Below are 27,183 nucleotides of genomic sequence, written 5' to 3'. Positions count from 1 at the left end.
TAGGCTGAACAAGACAACACCAGGCAACAGGGACTTCAATTGTTTGGTTTGCTATAGTAACTGTTCCTATGACCGTTCCTTTTAGTTTCTAAGACTAGCAATCATAGATTTTGGTGTTTTTTGCTCTGCTTCAAAATTCCATAAAGCCCAATAATTCATTTGCTCAAGATAACTTTTTCGGATAAATCCTCTTAGATAAACCAAATCAAAGAGATAATCTCCAAGAAATTACAGATTAGGGTCTCCACAAGTGTAAGTATTTCATTTCTTTTGTAATTCTTTAAACTTCTTCACTGTTAACTCAGGTGACAAAAGATGAAAATATTCATTAAATTGCAACACATACAACAACAAGCTCTTTGGATCCACAACTATATGATCATTCATCTTCATCTTGGAAAACTACTTCCTGTTCATTTTATTTTATATCAACAGGAAAAAGTCAAATATAATTTAAAAAATTTTAATGAACCAGGAAGAGGAATTGATTACAGGATTTGTAGTAATGTCAAATCCTGGGCAAAACAATACACTATTCAAAGATAATTACAAAGCAATGTAGCAATGAAGATACAAGATGACCTGAAGAGATAGTCTAAATTAAAAAATCTCATGCCTAGGAAACTATTTTTTTAATTAGATGTTAACAATTTATATAGAGGACACAACTTTGAAGGAATGGCAAAAACAAATAAATATGTTTACATGGAATTGAAAAAAGTCAAGAATTAGTTCTACAAGATGAAAAAAGAGAGGAGAATTAGTTGTACCCAATACTAAACTATATTAACAAGCAGCTGGCCTGGTCTGAATTGTGGCCTGGATTAAAAATCCATAATAAAGAATAATAAAATTAGAAATAGCAGATTTGGAACACATCATTCTACATAATTACCAATGAGCTAAAAAAAATTAATTACTAAATACAATCCAAAATAGAAGTCATGTAATCTGAAATGGACTATTTAGAATTTGGGAATCTACCTAGAGAAGAACAATACTCCAATAATGTCTTCCACAGAGGTATACTATGATAAGCATATGAGGGAAAATAATGACTTCATAACATATGGAGATATAAAATCTCAATGAGAAATAAAGTATTGGCAAAAGATGAAAGTACAATGGCTACTACATTTTCAACTAGTTTCAAGATTAACAAAGCATATTCACACCATTCCAGTGGTTTTGTATGTGGTTGACAGTTTATTGTACAATCTGTATTTTGACTTTTAATCTAATGTTTAATTCATTTGTATAATTTTACCTAAATAACTACTTATGTAAACTCAGTAATACAATTACATATTATATATTACAGATTCCCTTGAAGAAGTATCTTGGCAAAATGCATAGGGAATTTTTGCAATTTTAATTATATATCTTTTCACTGTATTTTGCACCATCAGCATTGGTCTTATCTTTTAATCTCCTGAAACTGAAGGGATATTTTTCTTGGAGGGCAACAAAAGTTGAAGGAAAGATAATCAACATCCCAAGATGGATGAAGACCTGTGACTGAGGGTGGCTTTTTGGTGAAACTAGGACCTGTGAGTGTATAGGAAGTAGAAATCCCCTACCACAGGAGAGCCTCTACTATGATCTGGAGGGTGTCTACAACAGTCTCCCCTTTTTTACCATCTGAGGACATTGCAGATCTAGGAATGATTTCCAAGTGCAATGTTACTTGGCATGATGAAAAGAATAGAAAAAAACATTCCATCTTTGGAACTGGTACCATGGCTTGATTCTGCCACAGGTGTCTGGTGGCCTGGAGTCTAAGCTGAAGTCACACTGACCTGCTAGATCCTACAGAGAAAGGAAACCTGCTCCCCAGGGAATGGAGGAGGTATAGAATGTACCCAGTCAAGAAGCCCTTTTAGGTGAGAAGTTGGCTTTGAAGGTGAATCAGAGTTTGTCCTTGGCTGACCAGTGGTGTCTGGTGCTGGAAGGATACTTTGGATGCTAAGAGGAAGTTTGATCTGATCTGTTGGACCTATTCCAATCTTGTTTAGAAGAAGAGGGCATTGGCTTCCTCTTTTCCTTCATCTCCACCAGGACTCCATCTTAGACAGCAACTCAAAAGAATCCAGAGGATCTGTTGATCTTAAGAAGGTTCTGTTGGTACTTGAATGGGCAGAAGGGAGGCTCTAAAGAGATTTCTCAGTCCTGAGTGTGGATGCTATGCTCAGACAATGGGGTTGTACTTGCTTTGAGGGCAAGGTCTGGGATCTCATGGGCTTATTAAGCGAATTGTCCCCATCTGTTTGGAGGAATCACACCTGAAACAAAATGGCAATCAGAGTCACCCTAGAACAATCTACAGGGCTGCATATACTTGTCAAGATCTTCTGGCCATGCACGGTTGACAGGATGCAAGGCACCAGCTTTACCTTAACTGTGGACAGTTCCACAGATGGGCCCATCCACAACAGAATGGGTAAGGCTGGCTGTTCACTCCCCATCCCTGTATGTACTTCAGCAGGGGAGAGGGGAGCAGCAGCAGAAGAGGAGTTGGAACTAGTCAGTGAGTAGTTAACCCTGCAGTGCCCTAGGCCAGAGCAGTCTTCCCCAGAAAGGAATGAAAGTTCCTCCCAATGCAGAAAGTTTTTATAGGCTGTGTGAGAAGTAGAACGTTCCCAAGATTGTTCCCCTTCTTCCTAAATTGAAGCCATGGAGTCTGAAGCAGAGTTGAAGTACATTGATTCAAAATGGCCACATGGGGCAGTTCTGGAGACCATGAGTGGAGCTGAGGGCTGGCTTAGAAGAAAAGTTAAAATGACTGCTGCTGTGAGTAATTCTAGCATTTAGAGAATAGGAGTCCAAGTAATGCCTGGATCGTTGGGATGCCCCCTTTAGGGGAGGTAAGGTTTAGAAGAAGAGAAGTCTTTTCCTCTCCGCCTGCAGCATCACTTTATTCTCCTCTTTAGGCCCTAACTCCCTAAAATTAATGTCCTTCACATTCAGGCATAATGTAGGGGCTGGGTAAGGGAGCTCTATCCAGGTTGATGGGAAGGGGAGGAAAAATGAGAATCCCTTCTGGTGGTAAGCAGTAATCTGTCCCCTCCTTGCCTTGGGAATCCATTCTTACAGCCAAGGAAGATGGGGGGCAGCTCTCAGCAACAGTACTTGCCGAGGCCACCTGGCCTTGTGTAATTGATAGGAGTGAACAGTGCTGGCTCAGAAGAGCTGTAGGTGGTTCTGCCAATGGGCCCATCCACTAGTATTTTTGAGTGTTCACTCCCTGTCTTTGCTGGTGCTTCCGCAGATGAAAGGCAAGCAGCAGTTGAAGAACAGGTGTCACTTTCACAGTCTGAAGAGCTTCAGGCAACTCCCAATGGTCTATCTACCACCAGTACTTCACAGTAGGAGAGGGCCAGCTGTTTACTCCTCATCCCTGCCAGTGTCTCAGCAGAGGAAAAAAGAGACAAAGAACAGGTTAGTGTCAAGATCCCAAGGGAGAACAGCAGCCAGGCATTCCTTCTGTGGTGACTAAACTCTGGTAAATACCAGAATTGTGCTGGTATATAATAACCGCTGCAAGAGTAACAATAGCAACAAGGTGGAAATCCAATAAAGGTCTCACAGCAGAATGCTGGGAAGACAAAATTAGAGAATATGCTACAATAGCCAGACTGATCTTGCAAATTGACACTCGAAATATATATTTGATGAGAAATGGAATCCTTATTTTTTATATGTATCTGACTCGATCATGTAAATATAACACAATTCAAGTACTTGAAATTAATAATATCTAAGATATAGTAATTGGAATAGTAAGAAATTGATGCCAAGATAAAAGATTTGACTTGTTCAGTTCTAACGTTACCTACTGACCAAGAGTTTGGGATCCAGTGTTTGGAAAAAACAATAATGTTGGATTTGTCGTAATGCGTAGAAAGCACACTAGATCAACAATATATTTGAAATGCTTTTAGATACTTTTTGAGGACTATTTTTGTTCTGGAAAGAATAACTGTGTCATATAGACCATAGAGAAGAAATGGATGGCAACCTAATTTGGCTGAGTGATCATCAACATTTGAAAGGTGAAGGGTTATCACTGACATAAATGTTAAATAAATGTGGTGCTAGAACACAGCCTTGTTTCACATCTTTAGAAGTTCGGATCCAACAGGATAGGGAGCACAGTTATATTTGACTTTACAATTTTCATATAAGCAAATAGAGGTGAGGGTCCATTTGCAGATTGGTTAATTTGGTCCATAAAATATCTCTAGTAGTTGCATCAAAAGCACTCTTTAGGTCCAGAAAAGCCATGTAGAGTTTTTCCCATTCTTTATTGCATTTTTCTGCCAAGAAAGAAAGGATGGTACAGTGATCAGCTGTTGACTTGCCATGCCTGTGCTATTCCGATATTATTTAATATTAACCACTCAGTGAGTTTCATTTTAAGATATTTGGCATATAGTTTCCCCACTATAGAAAATAAGCTTATGGGACTGTAATTTTTGGGTTGGTCCAATGAGCCCTTTCTGTGTATTGGAATAATAATTCAGGACAGTCAGGAATTGAGCATTGTACCATGCTGGTTAAGTAAAATGAAAAAAAATTGGCCAATGGTTGAACCCACCAACCAGCATGTTGTTTGAATATCTCAGCAGGAATTCTGTTGGGACCAAAAGCTTTATTTTTCTTGAGCTGCTTAGGCCTCAGGTTCCACTGGAGGTCGTGCAGGGCTTCCATAAAAGAAGGGGAGCCCCAATCAGATGGAATAATATTCTGTTAGAAAGAATTTAGAAGAAATCTGTAGGAAAAAACTTAGAAGAAGGGGGTCATTCCCTAAATGAATTTTTTTATAGGCATCATGTTGTTTCTTGCATTTAGAACAATCCTTGTCAAACCAGCTGTCTGAGTTTTTAGTTCTGAAAGATAGTGGACTTGACAGAGAATTATGTATATCAACAATATTGTCATATATAGATATAGCAGAGGATGGGTACAGTCCCAGGGGCAGGAACCGTGGGTTGTCTCATTGCTAAACAGGAGGCCCACTGTTGGAACATGGTCCATGGAAAGGACTGAGGTTCCTGAAACCAAGGAGAGTAAGGATAGCCTGGCACCACATCCAATGCCACAGGAGAATAGGGCAGTACTTCTATATCTAGGAACAACATCCGGGGACTCAGATTGAAGAAGAGAAGTCTGTGGTAGTAAAAAAGGACACAAGCAGACTCAACTTGTGTGCTAGTTGAAGGCTTGGACTAATGAGAGTCATGGTCTTCGCCTTTTTGTGCGCTGGCTCCATTACGACAGATCTGGAATGCTTAGAAGAGGTCTTCAGATCTGGTAGAATTAACCAGGAACTGCAGCTCAGATCCACTGAAGATTTCAGTAGTGGGAAAAGAGAGGAGTAGCGTGCCCACTCCAATGGCATGGAGGTGGCGACAGAAGAAGAAGGAGGAGGAGGAGGAGGAGGAGGTGGAGAGTTTGAATTTATATCCCCCTTTCTCTCCTGTAGGTAACTCAAAGGGGCTTACAATCTCCTTTCCCTCCCGGCACAACAAACACCCTGAGGGGGGTGGGCCTGAGAGAGCTCCAAAGAGCTGTGACTCGCCCAAGATTACCCAGCTGGCATGTGTTGGAATGTACAGGCTAATCTAGTTCCCCAGATAAGCCTCCACAGCTCAAGTGGCAGAGTGGGGAATCAAACCTGGTTCTCCAGATTAGAGTGCACCAGGTTAGAGTGCAGCCACTGCTGCTCTTAAGGGAAGGCCCCCAGGGTCTTGGCTCCTTCAGGGGTTCCAAGGTGCTCCCTCCGAGGGTGCAGAGGAAGTCAAAGCACTCTCCTAGAGGGCTGCCTTCAGTCTGAACTTCGCCTTGGGCGTGAACTTTTGGCAAATTGGAGAAGCCTGAATAATGCAGGTTTCTCTGAGACAAACCAGGCACAAACTGTGTTCATTGATGTGAGTCATTTTAGTGGCACATTGTGCACAGTTCTTGAAAAGTACCTTGGAGGCCATTAGTGCTGCCAGACTAAACAAGCACAGCTCGGATGGGGAGGGTAGAATGTAGGCAAGGCAGAAAAAAAGAACAAAGCTAGGTCAGCAAAAGCTACTTCAGCTTGACTCTCCCACTTCAACAAACTTGGAGAGGAGAGGAACAACAGTAAGAACATAAGAACATAAGAACTAGCCTGCTGGATCAGACCAGAGTCCATCTAGTCCAGCATTCTGCTACTCGCAGTGGCCCACCAGGTGCCTTTGGGAGCTCACATGCAGGATGTGAAAGCAATGGCCTGCTGCTGCTGCTGCTGCTCCTGAGCACCTGGTCTGCTAAGGCATTTGCAATCTGAGATCAAGGAGGATCAAGATTGGTAGCCATAGATTGACTTCTCCTCCATAAATCTGTCCAAGCCCTTTTTAAAGCTATCCAGGTTAGTGGCCATCACCACCTCCTGTGGCAGCATATTCCAAACACCAATCACACGTTGCGTGAAGAAGTGTTTCCTTTTATTAGTCCTAATTCTTCCCCCCAGCATTTTCAGTGAATGCCCCCTGGTTCTAGTATTGTGAGAAAGAGAGAAAAATTTCTCTCTGTCAACATTTTCTACCCCATGCATAATTTTATAGACTTCAATCATATCCCCCCTCAGACGTATCCTCTCCAAACTAAAGAGTCCCAAACACTGCAGCCTCTCTTCATAAGGAAGGTGCTCCAATCCTTCAATCATCCTCATTGCCCTTCTCTGCACTTTTTCTATCTCTTCGATATCCTTTTTGAGATGTGGCGACCAGAACTGAACACAGTACTCCAAGTGTGGTCGCACCACTGCTTTATATAAGGGCATGACAATCCTTGCAGTTTTATTATCAACTCCTTTCCTAATGATCCCCAGCACAGAGTTTGCCTTTTTCACAGCATTGAGTTGACATTCCCATGGAACTATCAACTAAGACGCCCAAATCCCTTTCCTGGTCTGTGACTGTTAGCACTGACCCCTGTAGCGTGTATGTGAAGTTCGGATTTTTTGCCCCTATGTGCATCACTTTACATTTAGCTACATTGAACTGCATTTGCCATTTCTTAGCCCACTCACCTAATTTATCAAGGTCCGCTTGGAGCTCTTCGCAATCCTTTGTGTTTCTTACCACCCTACATAATTTGGTATCATCTGCAAACTTGGCCACCACACTACCCACCCCTATTTCCAGGTCATTTATGAATAAGTTAAAGAGCATTGGTCCCAAAACAGATCCTTGGGGGACACCACTCCCTACATCTCTCCATTGTGAGAACTTCCCATTTATACCCACCCTTTGTTTCCTGTTCCTCAACCAGTTTTTAATCCATAGGAGGACTTCCCCTCTTATTCCTTCATTGCTGAGTTTTCTCAACTTTGTCAAAAGCCTCTGCAAATGCAAATGCTAGGAAGAACATGGATTTGTCATAAATGACCAGGAAGTAGGGGTGGGTAGCGTGGTGGCCAAGTTTGCAGATGATACCAAATTATGTAGGGTGGTGAGAACCACAAAGGATTGGGAAGAGCTCCAAGCGGACCTTGATAAATTAGGTGAGTGGGCTCAGAAATGGCAAATGCAGTTCAATGTAGCAAAATGTAAAGTGATGCACATAGGGGTAAAAAATCCAAACTTCACATACACGCTACAGGGGTCAGTGCTATCAGTCACAGACCAGGAAAGGGATTTAGGCGTCTTAGTTGATAGTTCCATGGGAATGTCAACTCAATGCATGGCAGCTGTGAAAAAGGCAAACTCTATGCTGGGGATCATTAGAAAAGGAATTGATAATAAAACTGCAAAGATTGTCATGCCCTTATATAAAGCAGTGGTGCGACTGCACTTGGAGTACTGTGTCCAGTTCTGGTCGCCGCATCTCAAAAAGGATATTGAGGAGATAGAAAAAGTGCAGAGAAGGGCAACGAGGATGATTGAGGGACTGGAGCACCTTCCCTATGAGGAGAGGCTGCAGCGTTTGGGACTCTTTAGTTTGGAGAGGAGGTGGCTGAGGGGGGATATGATTGAAGTCTACAAAATTATGCATGGGGTAGAAAATGTTGACAGAGAGAAATTTTTCTCTCTTTCTCACAATGCTAGAACCAGGGGGCATTCATTGAAAATGCTGGGGGGAAGAATTAGGACTAATAAAAGGAAACACTTCTTCACGCAACGTGTGATTGGTGTTTGGAATATGCTGCCACAGGAGGTGGTGATGGCCACTAACCTGGATAGCTTTAAAAGGGGCTTGGACAGATTTATGGAGGAGAAGTCCATTTATGGCTACCAATCTTGATCCTCCTTGATCTCAGATTGCAAATGCCTTAACAGACCAGGTGATCGGGAGCAACAGCTGCAGAAGGCCATTGCGTTCACATCCTGCATGTGAGCTCCCAAAGGCACCTGGTGGGCCACTGCGAGTAGCAGAGAGCTGGACTAGATGGACTTGGTCTGATCCAGCTGGCTTGTTCTTATGTTCTTATGTTGTCAAAAGCCTCTGCAAGTGCAACTGCTAGGAAGAACATGGATTTACTGAATGGCAGCAAAAACAGAACCTGGGGGTGAGGAGGTGGGGGGGACTCTCCTGTACACGGGATAGTTTGAGTCAGAAGGAACCATCACATCACGCTCCAAACAGGAGGGGCACCCTCCTCTGTTGCGAGGGCTAGGGAAAAGATCTTCAGATGGTAGGCCTACACAAGCGCAGTCCCACAAGTGGGGTGGCACTGAAGACCGAAGATGTACTTATTCCTTTACCTCCCATTGCCTATATTTCTTAAAAATGTCAAGTTAACATCTTTTAAGACATGTTTTTAAAAAACTGATATGCTTTTACCTATAAATAAATGTACACTGTCTTTTTTTTTAAAGAACGGTTACCTTTTCTGGTGAAAAACTCCTTGGAATATTTCCCCAACATAGCGTATTTTTGAGGGATTTTTCCCAGCAGTTCAATTATCAGTGCTATGTGATCTGCATTGGAGAACATTTCCAGCAAAACAGAAACATATAACAGTTAATCAGTACAGTGCATGCAAACAGTAACGCCTGGTACAGACAGAAACAGATTATTTCTTGTTGAAAATGCAAAAATGTTAGGCTGTGTGGATGATGCGTTTGTTCATTTGCAGGCTAATTTAGAAAAGCAACTCATTTGGCCAAGTAAAAAGGTGAACTGCATTGGTTGTTTTTACTCTAAGTTAACATTTCACTGTTCCTTTTCATTTTGTTTTGTAAGCAGAGATGCAATTTTGGGAATGTATTTTAGTGGCATTGAAATCGCTGAGTCCACTTCTGTCTGCATCATGGCACCTTTTAAAAAGTGGAGGTACTACCTCTGCGATTGAAGAATTCCCGAGAATATTTTCCAGAGAGAGCAAAGTGCCTTGGGATATTGCCTAGCAGCTCTATGATGTGTGCTATGTGGTCTATGAAGGAGAGAGAAAAAGGACACAGGAATGGGAAGGACAGGGGCAGGATGGGTAAAAGAAGAGGAAAGAAAAAGGAATTAGTTTAAAAATCCAAAAGAGTTCCCAAATCAAACAATGTTTGCAGCAAACCCATGCAGAGGATTCCAGAACCAGCATAACTCTGGCATCATTAGTAGTACTTAGGTGTGTGGGAGTGGGAAAGAAAAACAAATAGCTGATGCCTGTGGTGCAAAGGACCACTGCAAAGGACGCTGTAAGCATGTAAAGATGGACTGGCACACAAATGGAAGCAGGGATTAATTCTAGCTGGTACACTTTTCATTTAGTAATCAGCTGCACACACGGAATACTCAAGAGTATGCCTAGTCTGCTGTCAACGATGCAGCCAACCTATGGCAGATGTTTACAAAATGCTGTGGTGTTTCAATGTTTCCACACAGATGCAGATCTTACAAGACAGGAGACTAATCCTTTCAAGGCTTAGGGAAGAGGAGAGTGTCTGCAGAAAGGAGATTTGCCCACCTACTGCTACTCATGGGACTTAGGAACTAAAAAGAGAAAATGTGATGTTTATTTTCTGAAATTAGAACTTTAAAAAATATCTACTTAAACAAAAACGAATGCCTCTATGAATCTTGGAAAAGGCACAGGGTGACAGATTTAAAAAGACAGATACCCTCATCCCTGGAATAGTCTTCTCCAGAATGTGGTTCAAAGAGATAGTCACCAGTTGCGAGTTCAAATGCCTACAATAAAACAGAGGGCAATAAATGTTTCAGAAGTAATAAATATTCTTCTCCAAGTACAACACAATGTTATGCAGAGAGTTACAGCGAAACAATAATTTAAAAAGAAATTCAAATCAACAGCAGCCCCTGGAAGCCATCACAGCTATGGCGGATTGTGCATCTCTTGCAACAGGCCCCAGGCTCCATTCCAAAGACAGGCTCAAAACAGAGACTTCTGGCACCTTCAGGAGCTTCAATACGTCCAGCCAGCCTTCTCCTCCCCTGAGAAAAACAGGCCACCTTACTATGTGTGGTACAGTTATATAGTTTCTATATAGTAGTTTCAAAAGGCATTTGGCAGGTGGCACAAAAGGGGACCTAGAAACGAAAAGTCCAAAGATCTCTCAGATGATAGTTATACATGTGTTTTGGAACCCAGTCCAGCTCCCCCATTAAGAGATTCAAGGTAGTAAGGCAGGGAAAAGTCCATAGCCTGAGGCATTTAAGAGGTCCAGTGTGCGGCAAAACTAATACCTTTATCTATAGAAGCTCACAGCCGAAATAATGTGAGTAATTTTATCCAGAACCAGTAATACTGAGCTATCTCCACCGGCTCCTCACCTCTAAGAAAGCAGCTGGCTTGACATGTTTTTAGATTATTTTCCCTTCTTGATAACACTTCGCCATTTTTAAATAGCTGGGGTTAGAGGGTATTTTGAACCACATTCAAAATTTACATTTATATTTGATAACCACTGAACCCAAAATTATGTACATAATATGAGATTCAGAACAGATTTTAGGGCAAATATTTTTCCCCATACAGGAAAATTGAGCACAGAAATTTAACTCAGGCAAACAAATTTATATGTCGAAGGCTTTCACAGCCGGATTCAACTCGTTGTGGTGGGCTTTCTGAGCTGTGCAGCCGTGGTCTGGTAGATCTTGTTCCTAACATTTCGCCTGCATATGTGACTGGCATCTAGACACAGTGTGTAACAGACTTTTCTCTGTGATACACCTCTGAAGATGCCAGCCACAGATGCAGGCAAAACGTTAAGAACAAGATCTACCAGACCATGGCCACACAGCCCGGAAAACCCACCACAACCAAATTTATATGTCTTTATTTTGCACTTATGTCTTTAGTACATTGAACATATTATTGTGACACTTGGTATCTGTGGTATTGTGGAACTATTTCAATTATTATTATGACAAATGTAGTGGCAGTAGAAATACAGGGTAATATGATGACATTATATATAATCCAGAAAAAAGCATCAAGAAACCACAGGGGAAAAGTTTGCAGTTAATACAGAACATATAAACTACAGATGACTATGAATTGGGCTGCTTATCTGATCAAAGTCCATTAAACTTTTCATTACATTTCTACAGCCACCATATCAGATTTTACCATTCCTCCTTGGCAAGTTTACCTTTTAGGTCAAGTTCCTCATCTCAGAGCTGTGCTCTAATCCAAGCTACTACACTGCACATAGCCCTAGTGCCCTGAACTGAATAGCCCAGGCTAGCCTGAATTCATCAGATCTCAGAAGCTAAGCAGGATCAACCCCTAGACAGTATTTGGGTTAGAGACCAGCAAGAAAACCAGAAGCAGGCAGTGGTAAACCACCTCTGAATGTCTCTTGCCTTGAAAACCCCATGAGGGGTCAGCATAAGTCAGCTGCGATCTAATGGCAACCCCCTCCCAAAAAAACCCCTATATTCCAAACAAAATTAACTATAGTTTTCAGCAGCTAAAAGTTGAAGTTTCTAGTCCAAACTAATGGATACTCATCCAACGTACTGAAAATGAAATTGACCAAGGTTTTGTTAATGACTGGAAGTTTTAATTAGTTCAACACACCGGAAGAACATTCAGAATATAAGTTTGGATAAGAATGCAGAGCAGAGATCAGGAACTTGAATTGGGAGTTAAGTTTGCTTAGCTGTGGAAACCCCCAAATGGGAGAAGGGCTGCTCATTGGGGAGGGCAGAACTTGCAATTTCAGATTCCTTGTGCAATGATGTCTTTTGCTCTCTTTTTTGAGGGGCTTCAGGATTTTAGAGAAAAAGGCACAATGCAAATTTCAGAATATTATTTACAATGTCACAGAAAACAAAACCAAGACAGGGTTTTCTTGAAGTGCACACCCATGCCGATAGGGTTTTCAAGATGAACCACCAATGGCTGTATGAATGACTGATCCTGCTAGACTTGCCCCTTGGGCAGCAGCTGGAAGTGTGGGAATTTGTCAGTTTTTGGTGAGCAGCAGGATAAGGCTACTGGATGAATCAGCTCCTAGAGCTCCAGTGAGTCATAAAGGGGTCTTCAGCAATGAAGAACCGCAGCTGGCTTGCACTATTTGAGGATCACAGGTTGCTCCTTATAGGAAAAATAAGCCTACAAAACGTAAGGTAGAAGGGATGGGATTGTTTTTCCTGTTCGTATGAGAGAATAACAGAGGTGGCAGCTATGCCAAGCCTCTCGGAACAGTGACAGGAGATTAGGAAATAATTGCCTGAAGGCATGAGAAGGAACATCTGTGCAGGATTGTGGAAGAATGGAATAAACCATTCAGAACAGCTTCTCTTTTCCTGATAAGGACTCACTATGGCATCCAGGAACCAATGTCAAACTGGAGATATTTTCAAATCAAAGTTTGTTTTTTTGCGGCATTAATTTAAGACACTGTCAAACACATTTATCTGGCAGTTTCTCTCACAGGACCAAACAGAAATTATAACTGTGAAAACGATAGGATTTCCTTGTCAGAAACTTATAGCATTTTCAAATGCCTCAGAACTTAGGAAGAGAGAAGATGAAACGTTTAATGCACTTTAAATACTGCCCATTTTTACTGCTTAGATTCTCTCTTTGTTCATTTTATTCATGATTTAAAAACCTCACAAAGTTGCTTGCAAGTTATTAGCATGTTTTTCACATGCTAATTACTGCACCGACTGAGAACTTGCAGCAGCCTCCTGGGCCATCCTGCTGCCATGCAACTGGGTGGTGACGTCACCAAAAACACAACCTTGAAAATGTGTGCTTCCTCCTCCTTTATTCTCAAGAGATAGAAATGGATGGTAACAGGCTCCCTTTGCACCATCAGCCCACAAGAACACTTCTCTCACCAGCAGATTGGCATGAGGGATGGTTCTTAATCTCTTCTCCAGTGTTGTAAGTCTCAATTATATTTTGGTTGAAGTAATCTTTTTTTTTTTTAAATCAGGTATCGTAGATATGCAACTTTTCTTGCAGTCATTCAGTCCCCCTGCCCCCATATTATTTGGGTGCTAAGCAGAGCTATGGATTTAAAATGTACTAACAAAAACATTTCACTTTTTCAGTTCATTGCCACGTGACCAACTGTGTTGCATCCCAAATGCTAACGAATGCACAATGCAACAATAAGAGCTTGACACTGGGGCAGTAACTGTTACAATTACTTGCCCTGGCTCTGATCCAAGGAGCCTGAATAAAGTCAAGCAATGGAATCACGGGGCTCATTCTCATTCCCAGCAGCATTACTGGCCAATATAGCAGGAGCCAAGCAAGACTGCTGAACATTACAGCTTTCCAGCTGGTGTAATGCTATACCCTGCCACATTGGCTCAATCTTTCACCCCTACAAGTACACTTCTTGCGCTCTCTCTCTCTAATAAGCAAAACATAACCTGATAAAATAATAAGGATCCATTCAAGGGCAGCATAGCTTCTGACACATTCAGCCACAAATATGTCCTTGCTGTGACAGCAGTTGCTCCTTTTTCTCTCTGTTAGAATGCTAGTTTCAAATGAGGGTGGTTAAAACAAAAGACACTGAACAGGCAGGAGGTCCTCAGGACATTTGTATGCTTGTGTTCTGACATCATTATGACAAGCTCTGTCTTGTACCCCTTGCTATCAGGCAGGTCCTCCATGAGGAGGTCCATTCAATCTTCAGCCTATCTTTGCGGCTTCTTAGAAGTTAAGAGACAAAATGGAAGAGGCCCATGAATGTCTGCCATCTATCCACCATCTGAACATTTTAATTAGCATCATACCCGTTAACAAGGGATTTGTGGTACACTGCGCAGATCTGAGATATGCCATACAAAGGAGGGTTTGCTTACAGCACAGAAGGCTCAAGAGAACAGAGTTTCACTTACCTGTAATTGCTGTTCCCATTAGCTCCATATTACTCTATGGGAAATATTTCCATAGCTTTAGAAAGGATGCCGTTTTCCAAAGTAAAGGCACCAAATTTTCAGTAGAGCTGCAGGTGCCTTTCCTTACAAGATCCCCCCAAGTTTGGTTATGTTTGGGTCAGGGAGTCCATTTTACAGGTACCCAGTTTTCCTACATTTAAGGAGCTATAAAATTGGACCCAGGCTTTTCCTGGGAACTTCCGGGAGGGAAGATGGCGGCTCCGGGCTCTCCGCCAAACCTCCCAGCTCTTTGACCTTTGACTCTTATCTGTTTTTATGATAAGAAATTACCTTCGCTTGTACACACTGAGCCGTGAACTGTGAGTGTCTCTGTTTATCTATGTTGGACAGGTACTGGCCTTGTTTTACTGACAAATCTTTTCACTTCGGAGTCTCCCTGCTCTCCTCCTGTCTCCTGTTGCTCTGCAGTTTCCTGCTAATTAACGGCAGCCTTTGATCCCTTGCTGTTTGCAAAGAAGCTTCAACTTTGTTCATCAATGTCCTTGGCAGTGTATGGGCAGTGTGCTGAAGACCTTTTCAGAGGTGCTAAAAGCTATTAAGCTTAAACCAACAACCTGGCTAAACAATCCTCGGAATTCCTTTTGAGAAATCTGCCTGAGTTAAAGGGACAGTGCACTTTCTAAGCAGTTTTTAACCTAGACCAGGGGTAGGGAACCTGCGGCTCTCCAGATGTTCAGGAACTACAATTCCCATCAGCCCCTACCAGCATGGCCAATTGGCCATGCTGACAGAGGCTGATGGGAATTGTAGTTCCTGAACATCTGGAGAGCCGCAGGTTCCCTAGCCCTGACCTAGACACACCCTGCCTACCAGTAACAGAGAGTGATTCCCCATTCCTTTCCCATTCCTGAATTATGGGGGAAAGGAAAAAGCGACAGCTAAAAACACAAGAGGGGAGCCCGGTCCAAAAAGCTCCCAAACAACTGAGGATAGATGATCTGCTGTGCCAGCAAAGCCAAAGTCTAACTCCCCTATCAAATCACTCGTCTATTGCTGTTGGCAGTTTGGAATCGGGTCAGACTCTACTCAAGGATCAGGACTTGTCAGAACAGTTAGTGGACTTAAGATCCCCCCCCCTTTTGCCAATTTGCCCAAATTTGCAATCTTCTAACCAAAATCAGGGTTATAAAAACCTGCAAATTGAGGTCTCTATGGCACCCTCAAATGGCCTACCTTCTAATTTAGTAGGGAAGGGCCAGTGCGATGACTCACAGAAACAAACTATGGCACCTGATGACAAATCTCTCACTTTTGATGGGTGAGACTTTGAAGTCCCTATTTGGGCAGATCAAAGAGCATCTCTTCCCAGTTGGAGCAGCTGGCCCTGCAACTCAACTTTACACATTTTGCGCAGGAATGCCCAAACAGGGAAGTGCTGGAATCAACTATACAATGCTCTTCCTACCAATTGGACAAATGTAAACTCGGCCTAATAATTGGAAGAAAATTTTGTAATAGAGGCAGATGGGATAACAGAAACCTTATTCTGACTGCTCTCAGTCAGATAACCAGAGAGGAAAGGGCTATGATTGATCTAAGAGAAGTGGAATATCTTCAAAATAATTCCAGGATGATGGACTCATCTTGATCTTCCAAAACCCTGCAGTCCCACATTTACTACTGAAAAGATAGAGGTCAAGCATTCAGGGTGTTAAAGGACAGAGGTTTCTGAACTCCCACAGTATCCATGTGCATAGAATGTTTAAGAACACAGGAGTACTCTGTCTGTTCCCTGCCCATAAGTCCTGCCCTAAGACAAATGAAACAGGTTGTAAAAGTGATTCTGGAAAAGGTAAAGGGTATTCACCTGAGCCTCCCTTCTCAAAGGTATTTTCTGCTAAATCCCCACTCATTGACCTTGACAATGAGCTCCTGGGCAGGGTAATTCCTCACGATATTCAACCTGCTTTAGGAGTATCTCAATCTTAAACCAGATTAAATGCATTGGAATGTCTCTCAACCAGCTGCTTCCGCTAGATGAAGGCCAAGCATTCAGGGTCGACCGCACTTGGAGTACTGTGTCCAGTTCTGGTCGCCGCATCTCAAAAAGGATATTGAGGAGATAGAAAAAATGCAGAGAAGGGCAACAAGGATGATTGAGGGACTGGAGCACCTTCCCTATGAGGAGAGGCTGCAGCGTTTGGGACTCTTTAGTTTGGAGAGGAGGCGGCTGAGGGGGGATATGATTGAAGTCTACAAAATTATGCATGGGGTAGAAAATGTTGAGACAGAGAGAAATTTTTCTCTCTTTCTCACAATACTACTAGAACGGGGGGGCATTCATTGAAGATGCTGGGGGAGAGATTAGGACTAATAAAAGGAAACACTTCTTCACGCAACGTGGTAGATTGGTGTTTGGAATATGCTGCCACAGGAGGTGGTGGATGGGCCACTAACCTGGGATTACAAGGCTTTAAAAGGGGCTTGGACAGATTTATGGAGGAGAAGTCGATTTATGGCTACCAATCTTGATCCTCTTTGATCTGAGATTGCAAATGCCTTAACAGACCAGGTGATCGGGAGCAACAGCCGCAGAAGGCCATTGCGTTCACATCCTACATGTGAGCTCCCAAAGGCACCTGGTGGGCCACTGTGAGTAGCAGAGAGCTGGACTAGATGGACTTTGGTCTGATCCAGCTGGCTTGTTCTTATGTTCTTATGTTCTTAGGGTCTTAAAACAGCAAACCCTGGACATTGAAGGCCAGATGCTGAAGGCAGATGCCAGGAGAATCTGCTCTCCAATGTACTACGGCATCCAGTCACCCTTGCTGGGCTTAATACCAAAATACATGAGCAATCTGGCTACGCCTTCTCTTTGCCGATATTTCATGTTAGCCCAATTGAATATTTTACCAATCGCCTATACTAAAGGTAGATATAATACTCCAAAATGTGAAAGACTCTGTTCTTGCTCTGCAGGTCTTCCTGAGACGACAGCACACATACTTGTCTGTTGTAATAACCTGGCGTCTATAGGTCACTTTTTATTGAAGCTTTGTTGAAGAAGAGACCTGAGAGAAATGACCACGAAACAGTAGCTCAGTGACCAACATCCATATATCATGGAGATGGTTGCTCGGTTCTTATTTAAGGCTTTTAGTTCTCGTGAGTATTTTTTATGAGTTTTAGTATTTTGCCTAAACTTTTCCTAAATATCTGATCTATTTTGTGTAATTAGGCAATTAAAGGTTTTTGAATTGAATTGAAAATTGGACCCCCTGACCCAATCTTCAAAAATGAAAAGGAACTGTTCCTCTGTTAGCTAGTATGAAAACTTTGCAGGATTCAGGAGGCGAGTGGTATTTTTAAAAAACCCAAGTTTGGTGAAGATTGGGCCAGATGGTCAAATTTGATAAGCTCTCAAATTTCCCTCCATTGTTTCCTATCGAGGATGGATGGGGCAACCCCTTTGAAGTGCATAAAATCAAATCCCTTTAACCAAACTTAACCAAACTTGGTTCTTCTAACAAGAGTCATTTGCAGCTACACTGCAAATTTGGTGTCTCTAATTTAAAAAACAGGTCCCCCCAAAGACCCCCAACAATTCCCCATAGGTTACAATGGGACCAACAATTTTCAGCTTGCAAACAACAAAAGCATTTACTGATATTAGTATTTGGGGTTTTCAGAATCATTGTACATTTTCAACCCCAATAAATCCAAATGTGAATCTTTACCCCTCCCTCTCCCATTTTTTGCCCACCCCTAAGCACAGTGAACCAGGAATCTGGAGGCAAAAATTGCAACACTAACACCAATGAGGTCATACAATTTTTAAAAACATTTTGTGAATGATTTAAACATTGTAAATCAAGGATAGGTTCTTTGCCGTCTCAACTGCCTCTTTTTCAGCAAAGAATGCAATTCCAGGGTCAATTCAGGAACAGAATTCTGATCTGTTCAGGCTACCCAAGAGAGATTATTTCTGAACTCCAACTTCTAACCTCACAAGACTAAAAGAGTCCATTATGACTTCTTAACATGCAGATGCAAATAGGACCAATAGTCCCCAAATATCAAATCTTTAGCTGGTGCTAATAATCAGAATTGAGGCTTCTGCTGATGCTGACCCGCCACTCTGGAGAACTGACCCTGTTGACCAGATCTAGGCTTAGAAGAACTCACTGTTTGGAAAACCTTTTTGCCGCTAAAAAGGTGGGTACAAAGTAGGATACTGTGTGTGCAGGTAGAAGTATAATTGATCCTGCAAGTATGGCTGTCACTGTTCTTACCTAGCTGTCACTGTTGCCAGAGAAAAGACCTGCTTTGACTATAGGGTGGAAGCTGTTATCATGATATTATAGTTGGATGGTTTGAAATAAGCAGTGCTGAGGATTAGTAAACTTTCCACCTCAAGGCATTATGTTTTCTGCCCTCCTTGTCAGCTGGGACCATATGTTGAGTCTGTCTCCACATAGCCTGTAGCACCTCCCTGATGAGATATGACGGTGGGAGGTGAGTAGACAGAAAGGGGGCAGTGTGTTTTTGAGTCTAGTAAATCTTTAACTCTCCTAGCAGTTGCTGGGGTGGAACAGGGTGTCTTCCAGATCCAGAAGTCCAGATCCAGAAGAACATAGGGAAGGTGATGATTCCAGAGAAATCAGCATAGAGCTTGCCTAGGACTTAATGACCTAACCATTTGCAGCATTTGTTCTCATACAGCCTCAAATCCTTCACTGGAGACACAAACAAAGAGCAACAGCCCCATTAGGGCTCAGTTCTGACACAACACCATTGGATCTGATTTTGGATCCGTGACATGACACCTCAGCATCAGTGTTGTCTAACTTTAAAACACAAGCTGGAGGCCTCCTTGAGATCGTGGCATGAGATGTTACCAAGTGCTTGTGCATTGGTTCCACCAACACGGAATATGGTATGGTAGATGACCACAGTAATCTCCATACTCTGAAGTGAAAGGGTCGTGAAATATCAGAGGAGTGACCAGACCAGGAGGACTGGTGCCAATGTTTACAGCCCAGCTCAGATCTGAGCCTCCAGTTCAATGATGGATCCAACACGGGCTAAACCTCCCCATCTGAGAATTATAGATATGGCGACTCTGGGCAGGGTGAAGGGGCCTAGAGAGGTGGTGGCCAAACCTTTTGAACCTTTATTGTAGTTTCTGCCAAATGATGACACTTCGGTTCTGTAGAGCACTTTCCCTGCTTCCTCTCTTTTTCCTTCTCCTTCAACTTCACTTAGTCGGCTGTTCCAATGAGCAACTTGGCACCAGAGACCAGGAATGATTCCAGGGCATCTCAGTTCCAACTCCTGCACTGATAGAACCAAATGGACTGAAATAGATGAGGATGCCTCGGGTGGGCATGTCTGTTCCAAAACTGTTTTGGGTGGTGGGTCTACTGACTGGGTGGTATTAGTTGCCTGATCATTCCTCACCTCATAAGTGAACTTTTGGCATATCTTACAAGATGAAACCTTATGACCTTCTCCCAGATACATGAGGCAAGTTTCACACTACAACTAGTAAATTTCTTGAATAAACTTTTCTGGGACACAGCCAGCAGCCAGCAGAATTCCAATAAGGCTACCCTTTGCATAAAGGGAGGACAATAAGCCCAGTAATCCAACTCAGAAGAATAAATAACACTCACAAGCAGCAAAAGAAGCAACTGACTCTGAAAGAAGCAAAAGAAGAACTGAGGGAAGGAGGCGCAACCATGCCTGAGCACATGATAGTTTGGTGGGAACACTGAGATAGCGCCAATTCGCTGTGCCTCCTGGCAGTCTTAACTGGTAAAATCTCAGATAGTAGGCTTGTACATGGGACTGCATATCTTGGGACTGCCCAGAAGACTGGCGGCGAACAATTCTGGTGTTTAGCAGAAGACTATAAGGGTTTGCTAAGCAATACTGCTCTTTAGCAGCTCTGAAGGAACCCTTCAGTTAAGGGCTTTCATGGTAAGTCCTCTTCTTCGGGGGGATTGGGGGTGGGGAGTATATTTCTGAAATAGGAAGGGGATCTGAAACTGAAGAACAAGGAGCATGCGCAATCCCAACAGCCTAACTGAATGTCATGGAATAAATACTCATGCACATTTTGTGTTGCAACGTGCTACAGATAGGCAATTTCCACATCTTCAGTACACACAAAGAAACTCCAAGATAACAGTGGTACATGAAACACAGATTCAACAGTGACTTTAAAAATAAACCAGCCCAGTAGCATACCTAGGCAAACTGGAGCCCTGGGCAAAACCTGAGTTTGATGCCCCCCCCCCCCCCCCATGGGCGGCCACTCTCCCCCACTGGGACCAAACAATGATTTTTTTCCACCAGGTCATTTCAAAGTCACCATCACATTATAGAATATGCCCCAACTCACAAATCTGAACACAGCAATGGGCCATGCCACACAGCAGAAATATTTTTTAAAACAATTTCAAAATGCTTTCAAAATGTTTTATTACTGCTATGAAAACATTTTATGGTGTTGTATCCAGTCCCCCCCCCCCCCATTTGGGAGAAACAGCATCACTTTCAATGTTATTTAAACTGAGGACCCCAGATTCTCCCTTTAAGGTGGATTTAAAAGGAGAATCTGGGCTCCCTAGTTTAAACAAGTGATGCTGGAATCCACCCCCAAACAGCATCATTTTCAATGGTAAATCCACCTTAAAAGGAGAATCTGGGGTCCCCAGTTTAAACAGTGTTGAAAGTGATGCTATTTTGGGGTGGATTCTCCCCCCTCCCGAAACAGCATCACTTTCAATGTTTAAACTGGGGACCTCAGATTCTCCCTTTAAATCCATGCCAAAGGGGATGGATTTAATAATAGTAATAATAACCTTTATTAGGCATTGAGAGAAAGAAAGAAAGAAAGAAAGAAAGAAAGAAAGAAAGAAAGAAAGAAAGAAAGAAAGAAAGAAAGAAAGAAAGAAAGAAAGAAAGAAAGAAAGAAAGAAAGAAAGAAAGAAAGAAAGAAAGAAAGAAAGAAAGAAAGAAAGAAAGAAAGAAAGAAAGAAAACATTGACACGAAGGGGGTGGATTTAAAAGGAGAATCTCAGGAAATTTAGGGGGTGCCTGCTGTCAGGGATGCAATTATTCAGATAGCTGCACCAAAATTTCACAGTATCTTTGTGAGACCCTACTGATGATAACAACCAGGTTCGGTGAAGTTTGGTTCAGGGGGTCCAAAGTTATGGACCCTCAAAGGTGTAGCCCCATCTCCTATTAGCTCCCATTGGAAACAATGGGGGATGGAGGCACTCCCTTTGGGAGTCCATAACTTTGGACTCCCTAAACCAAACCTCACCAAACCTGGGTGATATCATCAGGAGAGTCTCCCAAAAAATCCCTGAAATTTTGGTGCTGCTAGCCTAAAAACTGCAGGCCAAAAAGAAAAAAACACTGCAAATAAAAAAATTCACAAACAAACCTGCATTTTTGGCGCCCATTACAAGGGGGTGCCCTGGGCAACTGCCCACTTTGCCCAATTGGAGGAACACCTCTGAACCAGCCACAAGCACAAGTTCACCAAAACTCACAGCTGGTGCATTCACTGGACATTGTATCAGAGAATCCGAGAAGCCACTTTTAACAAATTCAGCTATAATACTGCACTTGTTAGAAGTCACTCGAAAATCACTGTGACATCCAGAAAAATGGCATGTTGCAGTTTCATAAATAAATGCTTACACGTAGCAGAGTATTGCTGGTATCTTAAAGAAAATATTTTGTAGAACAAGCATCCATGAGACATGGATGTTTATTCAGAAGCATGAAGTATTATATTCAGCAAACAGAAACAGATACATATGGGCACAAACAAGTTAGGCTGTGCTGATGATTGGGACAAAGTAAAGCGAATAGTGTACATAACCTGGAAGGAGGTCCAATTACCTTCTGTAGTGAGTTAGCCCCTCTTGGGCCCTATAGAGGTTAATCTGAACAGTGTCAAATATGCATATATTTCCATCTCAGGAGATCCATTCTGCAATCTCGTCTTGATATTTTTCTGGCAAATTCCCAGTCAGCGGCACTATTCAGACCTAACGAACTTAGCCCTCATTTTGTGACAGGCATACAACTGATTAACAGCCATTCTAGCACACTCCTTTCTTCCACTGAACACACCTAAAGACTTTCTGGTTCTTCAATTTAGCTCCAACTAGGAATGCAGTTGTATAGGGCTTGATTATAGACAGTGGACTGCATGATGAATTCTGGATGGTAGCTGGGAAGTAAGTGTAGCAGTCAGGTGGTTTCTGGTATACAATAATATTTATATGTCCATCACATAGTTGTACACTGGTGTCCAAAGCATAAGACTACTTGTCCAGGTTCAGGTTAGTGGTTGAGTGGCCACTGTTAGTCCCAGTAAAATATCTCAAGGGTCTACTTCCCTTGTATACAAACAGTGAAGATTGTATGAGATGAAACATTTTGTTACGCTTTACAGTTTGTCATAAAACTCTGTTGCTTTGACTGCAAAAGTTCAAAATAATGCAGAAATTCAGTGGCAGAAATTCACCCCTTCAGAAGTTTTTACATAACACAATTACTGTATTCAGTCACAAAGAAAATACACACGCTGCTACTTCTGTACACCCAGTGGGGTTTTTCAATGGGTTTCCCTCAAATAGCAACCTCTCCGCTGCATAGCAAACTATTGTTGTTATTTATATTGCACCATCTGTGTAGGTGATACTTTATAGCATAGCACAAGAAAAATAAAAGATAAACTTCAAAAGCAGTTTGCAGAGTGGATAGGGGGATCAGCTGTTTAAAAGAAAATACATTTTTAAAATATCCCACAGGGTGCATCTAAAGTGCTGTTTGGATTCTGGCCAATGCCAGAAGTCTGTAATTGACAACTGTGATCATCTGAGTTATTAACACCTTTCCCCAAAGTGTTAGCTTCACATATTTTCCCATTTAACAGCTATTATGGCCAAATTTATCACAATATTTTTGATTGCATGGCCAAGAAATACAACCACATCATCCTGTGCTCACCATGCAGGCTGTGCTCCAGATATCGGCAGGTGTACTGTAACCAGCTCCTATTAAAACTTCTATGGATCTATACTGCCGTGTCTGGATGTCTTCTGTGAAGTGTTTATGCTGAAAGAGGAAAAACAACAGTAATGAGAACAAAATTAGAACTGGTGATGCAACCAAAAGACACTTTCAAAATAGTGACACTTACCACCCAACAAGCATTCCCGAGGTCAGCAATTTTAACTATAATTTTATCTGCATTCCTTGGATCCAGCGGATTCACCAGTAAGTCGGCAGCCCGGGTCTTTGCTACTATAAGCAAAAATAGTACAACAGTTAATATCCATGGAATGCAAATTTAACACATCCTTTTAATGCTCCTTCCAGTAATTGTAGAATTGTATGCAACCTGCCATGAAATTCTATACCTTTTCCCATCAATCTCTCCAGCTAACTCCCAAAACCTCAGACAGAATTGTGACATCTGTAACAAAGGACATTTCAGAGCATATATCCCCATACTTGTATCAGTTAGTAATGCAAAATGCAGTGTAACAATAAAAAGAAGCTTCAAAATGGTCAGCCATCTGTATAATTTGCCAAAACAAAAAAACCTGTCCAGCATATTCTCTTCTGCCAATGAAGGTTCTGGCCATCAGTCTGAAAATTTCTTTCTTAATTTCCTCTCCATTAACCAACAAAGCAGACCACACACCATGTACTAAAGAAAATTTATTTTAAGTTAAAATCAGTTAATGTTAGTCAGACTGAACAATTACAGAAGTCCCACAGATATGCATAGTTATGACAGACATTTTACAGGCACAAGGAGAGAGCTTGACAAGGCAGGTCCATCTTGCAATGCCACATTTCACTTGCAGTTATTGAGAGGACACAAATACAGTGTTGTACTTACCTGTAACTGTAGTTCAAGTGGATTTCTGTGCAGACAAACATCAGGACTATACTTGTGTAGGCCTACCCCGGAAATATTTACAAGCTTCCTGTCTGTTCTGCAGCTCCCTCCCCCTCCCCTTGGGAGGGAAATTCCCACCCAAATGGTCATGAGATTTGAGGGGGAGGAGTCCTATTCCCTCAGTTCTCCTACTGCCACCATGGCTAGACAAGGAAGATCTGGAAAGCCAGTTGCAGTGTGGTAAAAAATAGCAGTCCATGGCAGGGTAGGAGGGGTATGTGTCTGCACAGAAACCCACTGGATGAACTACAGTTACAGGTAAGAGCATTTCATCTTCATGGGTATTCTATGAAGCCTCACTTTGGGAGTCTAGCAAGCTCAAATAGCTTGGAGTTGGGTGTGAGGCTATTTGACTAATGCCTGCAGAACTTTTTGCCCACTACAGCCTCCCTGTAGGAGTCAAAGTCTAACAAATAGTGTCAAAAGAAGGATGTCAGGGAGGACCATGTGGCCACCTGTAAATATCCTTACTGTGTGCATTCTACGGCCAGGCAGTCGATGCTGCTTCCACTCTAGGAGAGTGAGTGTCCAATGGCCAAGGCACCCCTGAAAAGTCGTAGGCCAACTTCATGAACTTGGACAGTCACGTAAACAGAGTCTGCATAGCTTCAGTTTGCCCTCTATGTGATCCCTTTCAAAGAAGTGAAAAAGTTATCATCTTTCATTGTGTCTGCAGTGTTATGCAGATTGAAAAGTAATGCTCTATGTATGTCTAGCATGCCCAGGGACTTCTCCACTGGGGGAGATGGTTTGGGGAAGAGCACTGGCAGCACAATATCCTGCCCCTTGTGGAATGCTGAAACCAGCATGGACAAATGCTCCAGGCTGAAACACAACAGCACCTTTCTTTGATGGAATCCATTAAAGGTGGATCACACCTGAGAGCCCACCAGTCTCCTACCTCCTAGCAGAGGTGATGGCCACGAGGAGGGCAGGAACAATAAGTCACTGGAGGGCATGGTTTGAAAGGGGCATCCCATTAACCCAGTGAGAACCAAATTCCACTGTGGCACAAGTCTCTTAGCAGGTGGGGGCACGCTTTGAAAACATTTCAGGCAATGCTTGCAGAGCAGATAAGCAAAGAGGGAAAGAAATCCAAACAAAGTTGAAATGTTGAAATTAGAAGAAAAGCGCCTAACTGAGAAAGAAAAAAAAACCAGAGCCTTTCAGATAATCAAACCACACATAAAATTCATATGATTCAGGCACAATGTTGTGCTCACAGAACAAAAATGGTCTGAACTGTAGTCATAGGACTTTGTAGAGAACTCTTTCCAGGCTGCTAAGAGGACCGCCTGTACTCTAACGGGCCATTTTTCTAAGGCTGAAGAAGTCAAGCTGTCAGAATACTCACACGTCATGATGTAAGAAGACCTGCCCTGAGTAATCTGGAGCTGGAGGGAACCTAGAGATCATACCCCTGGCCAAGGACTTTGGGATGGGAACCAAGATGTCTGCTCCAATGATGGGTGATGAGAACGTTCTAGATCTTGTTGGCTTCACTTTTGGCAGGAAGAAAAACTCCGCACTCCAATGAAATTGGGACATGCCCCCCCACTGATGTGGCACCGATGCCTACTCTCAAGCAGCATCTCCTTCACTTGGCATTATCCTGCAAAGCTAACAGATCGATTCATGGTTTTTCCCAAAGCTGGAACAGCCCCTTGAGATAAAACCAGATTAGGGGCCAATCCTGGTTGGTTAGGTAATCCTGGGTGAAAAAAGCATGCCCAGTACGATATTCCAGGTGCAGGTGTTGTGAATGGCCAACAGGAAGGTCCCCTGATGTATCTCCCACTGCCAGATTTCGGCAGATCCTGGGCACAGACGTATGGAGGTCATATGTTGATATTGGATCTAGACATCTGTCCCAGTCAACATGCCTGACAATGAAAGGACAGCATTCCTATTGCTCTGAGCTCAAGAAGATTATTAATACAAGAGCTCTCCATAGTCAACTACACCTTTGAGCATTAACACCCTCACACTGAGGCCCCCCCACCCGAAGAGGGAGGCTTCTGTGACCACATGCAAGAAAAATAGTGGAATCACTTGGAGCAGGTTCACTGGGTCTGTCCACCAATCCAAGGACTTTATCACTGCCATTGAGATCAAAAATGTGTGAGGGCCAGTCCCTGGCAAGCTCCCTCATGAATAAGTGGATGTGTGCCACACCATCATAGATAACCTTAAAAACAACCTACAATCCAAAGAGCTAGTGGCAACTGCCCTACTGGCTGGGCAGAACACCTGGTGAAGGGTGGAATCTAGTCGCACCCTGACTAAATCTGTACACTCTGCACCTCCAATGTGAAGTTAGATGGGACCACCAAGAACCAGTTTGGAAGTACTGCACCTAAACATTCCAGGGGCCAAGGCCAACTGAAGGGCAAAACCATTTAGAGTCATTACACCTAAATCTCAGGTACCTGCGGCTGAATAGATATGAAAATATGCATCTGTGAAGATGACCATAGCGAAGAATGAGTAAGGGGGTACCAGCAGAAGAACAACTATCAAGGCTAAGATGTGAGACTTGTGAAAATGCAAATGCATGCTTGAGCTCTGCAAACGCGGAATGGGGTGCATCTCACCAGATTTCTTATCAGGAAAACAGCACGAGAATAACCCTGATGTTCTGTGGTCAGCAGGGGCTTCCCTGATCACTTCCTTAGAGAGCAATGACTGAATCTCCCACAAAAGCAGTGGAGGTAGGTGACAGGCAGCATCTTGGAACTCAAAGAATGCTAGCAACAAAGACCGTTACAAATGGTACCTTAGTTTTACCATCCTCAAAAACCCATTGTCAAAAGTAATGGCTTTTCAAAATAAACTAAGTTGGGACAGCCTATGAAAAAAGAATTCAACATGTAGTCAGGAGG

The 27,183-nt window shown here is 42.6% G+C and overlaps 1 protein-coding gene across 9 annotated transcripts in view; it reads right to left on the bottom strand.

Annotated features, from left to right (window-relative positions):
- The window catches only part of SRPK2 (SRSF protein kinase 2), a 185,931-nt gene that overhangs the window by 5,661 nt on the left and 153,087 nt on the right, over positions 1-27,183 (bottom strand). For 4 of the 9 annotated variants that reach the window (XM_048502382.1, XM_048502386.1, XM_048502385.1 and 1 more), the window contains 5 exons: positions 23,534-23,637; positions 23,341-23,448; positions 10,089-10,158; positions 9,317-9,409; positions 8,862-8,954 (listed from right to left, as the gene is read on the bottom strand). In XM_048502382.1, coding sequence (XP_048358339.1) covers positions 8,862-8,954; positions 9,317-9,409; positions 10,089-10,158; positions 23,341-23,448; positions 23,534-23,637 — 468 coding nt within the window. The remainder of the gene's footprint in view (positions 1-8,861; positions 8,955-9,316; positions 9,410-10,088; positions 10,159-23,340; positions 23,449-23,533; positions 23,638-27,183) is intronic. The other 5 variants (XM_048502383.1, XM_048502387.1, XM_048502388.1 and 2 more) reach the window with 5 other exon arrangements.

The sequence above is a fragment of the Sphaerodactylus townsendi genome, linkage group LG06 (assembly GCF_021028975.2).
Source record: "Sphaerodactylus townsendi isolate TG3544 linkage group LG06, MPM_Stown_v2.3, whole genome shotgun sequence".
In the NCBI taxonomy this organism is placed as follows: domain Eukaryota; kingdom Metazoa; phylum Chordata; class Lepidosauria; order Squamata; family Sphaerodactylidae; genus Sphaerodactylus; species Sphaerodactylus townsendi.
This window is presented reverse-complemented; position numbering and strand designations above follow the sequence as displayed.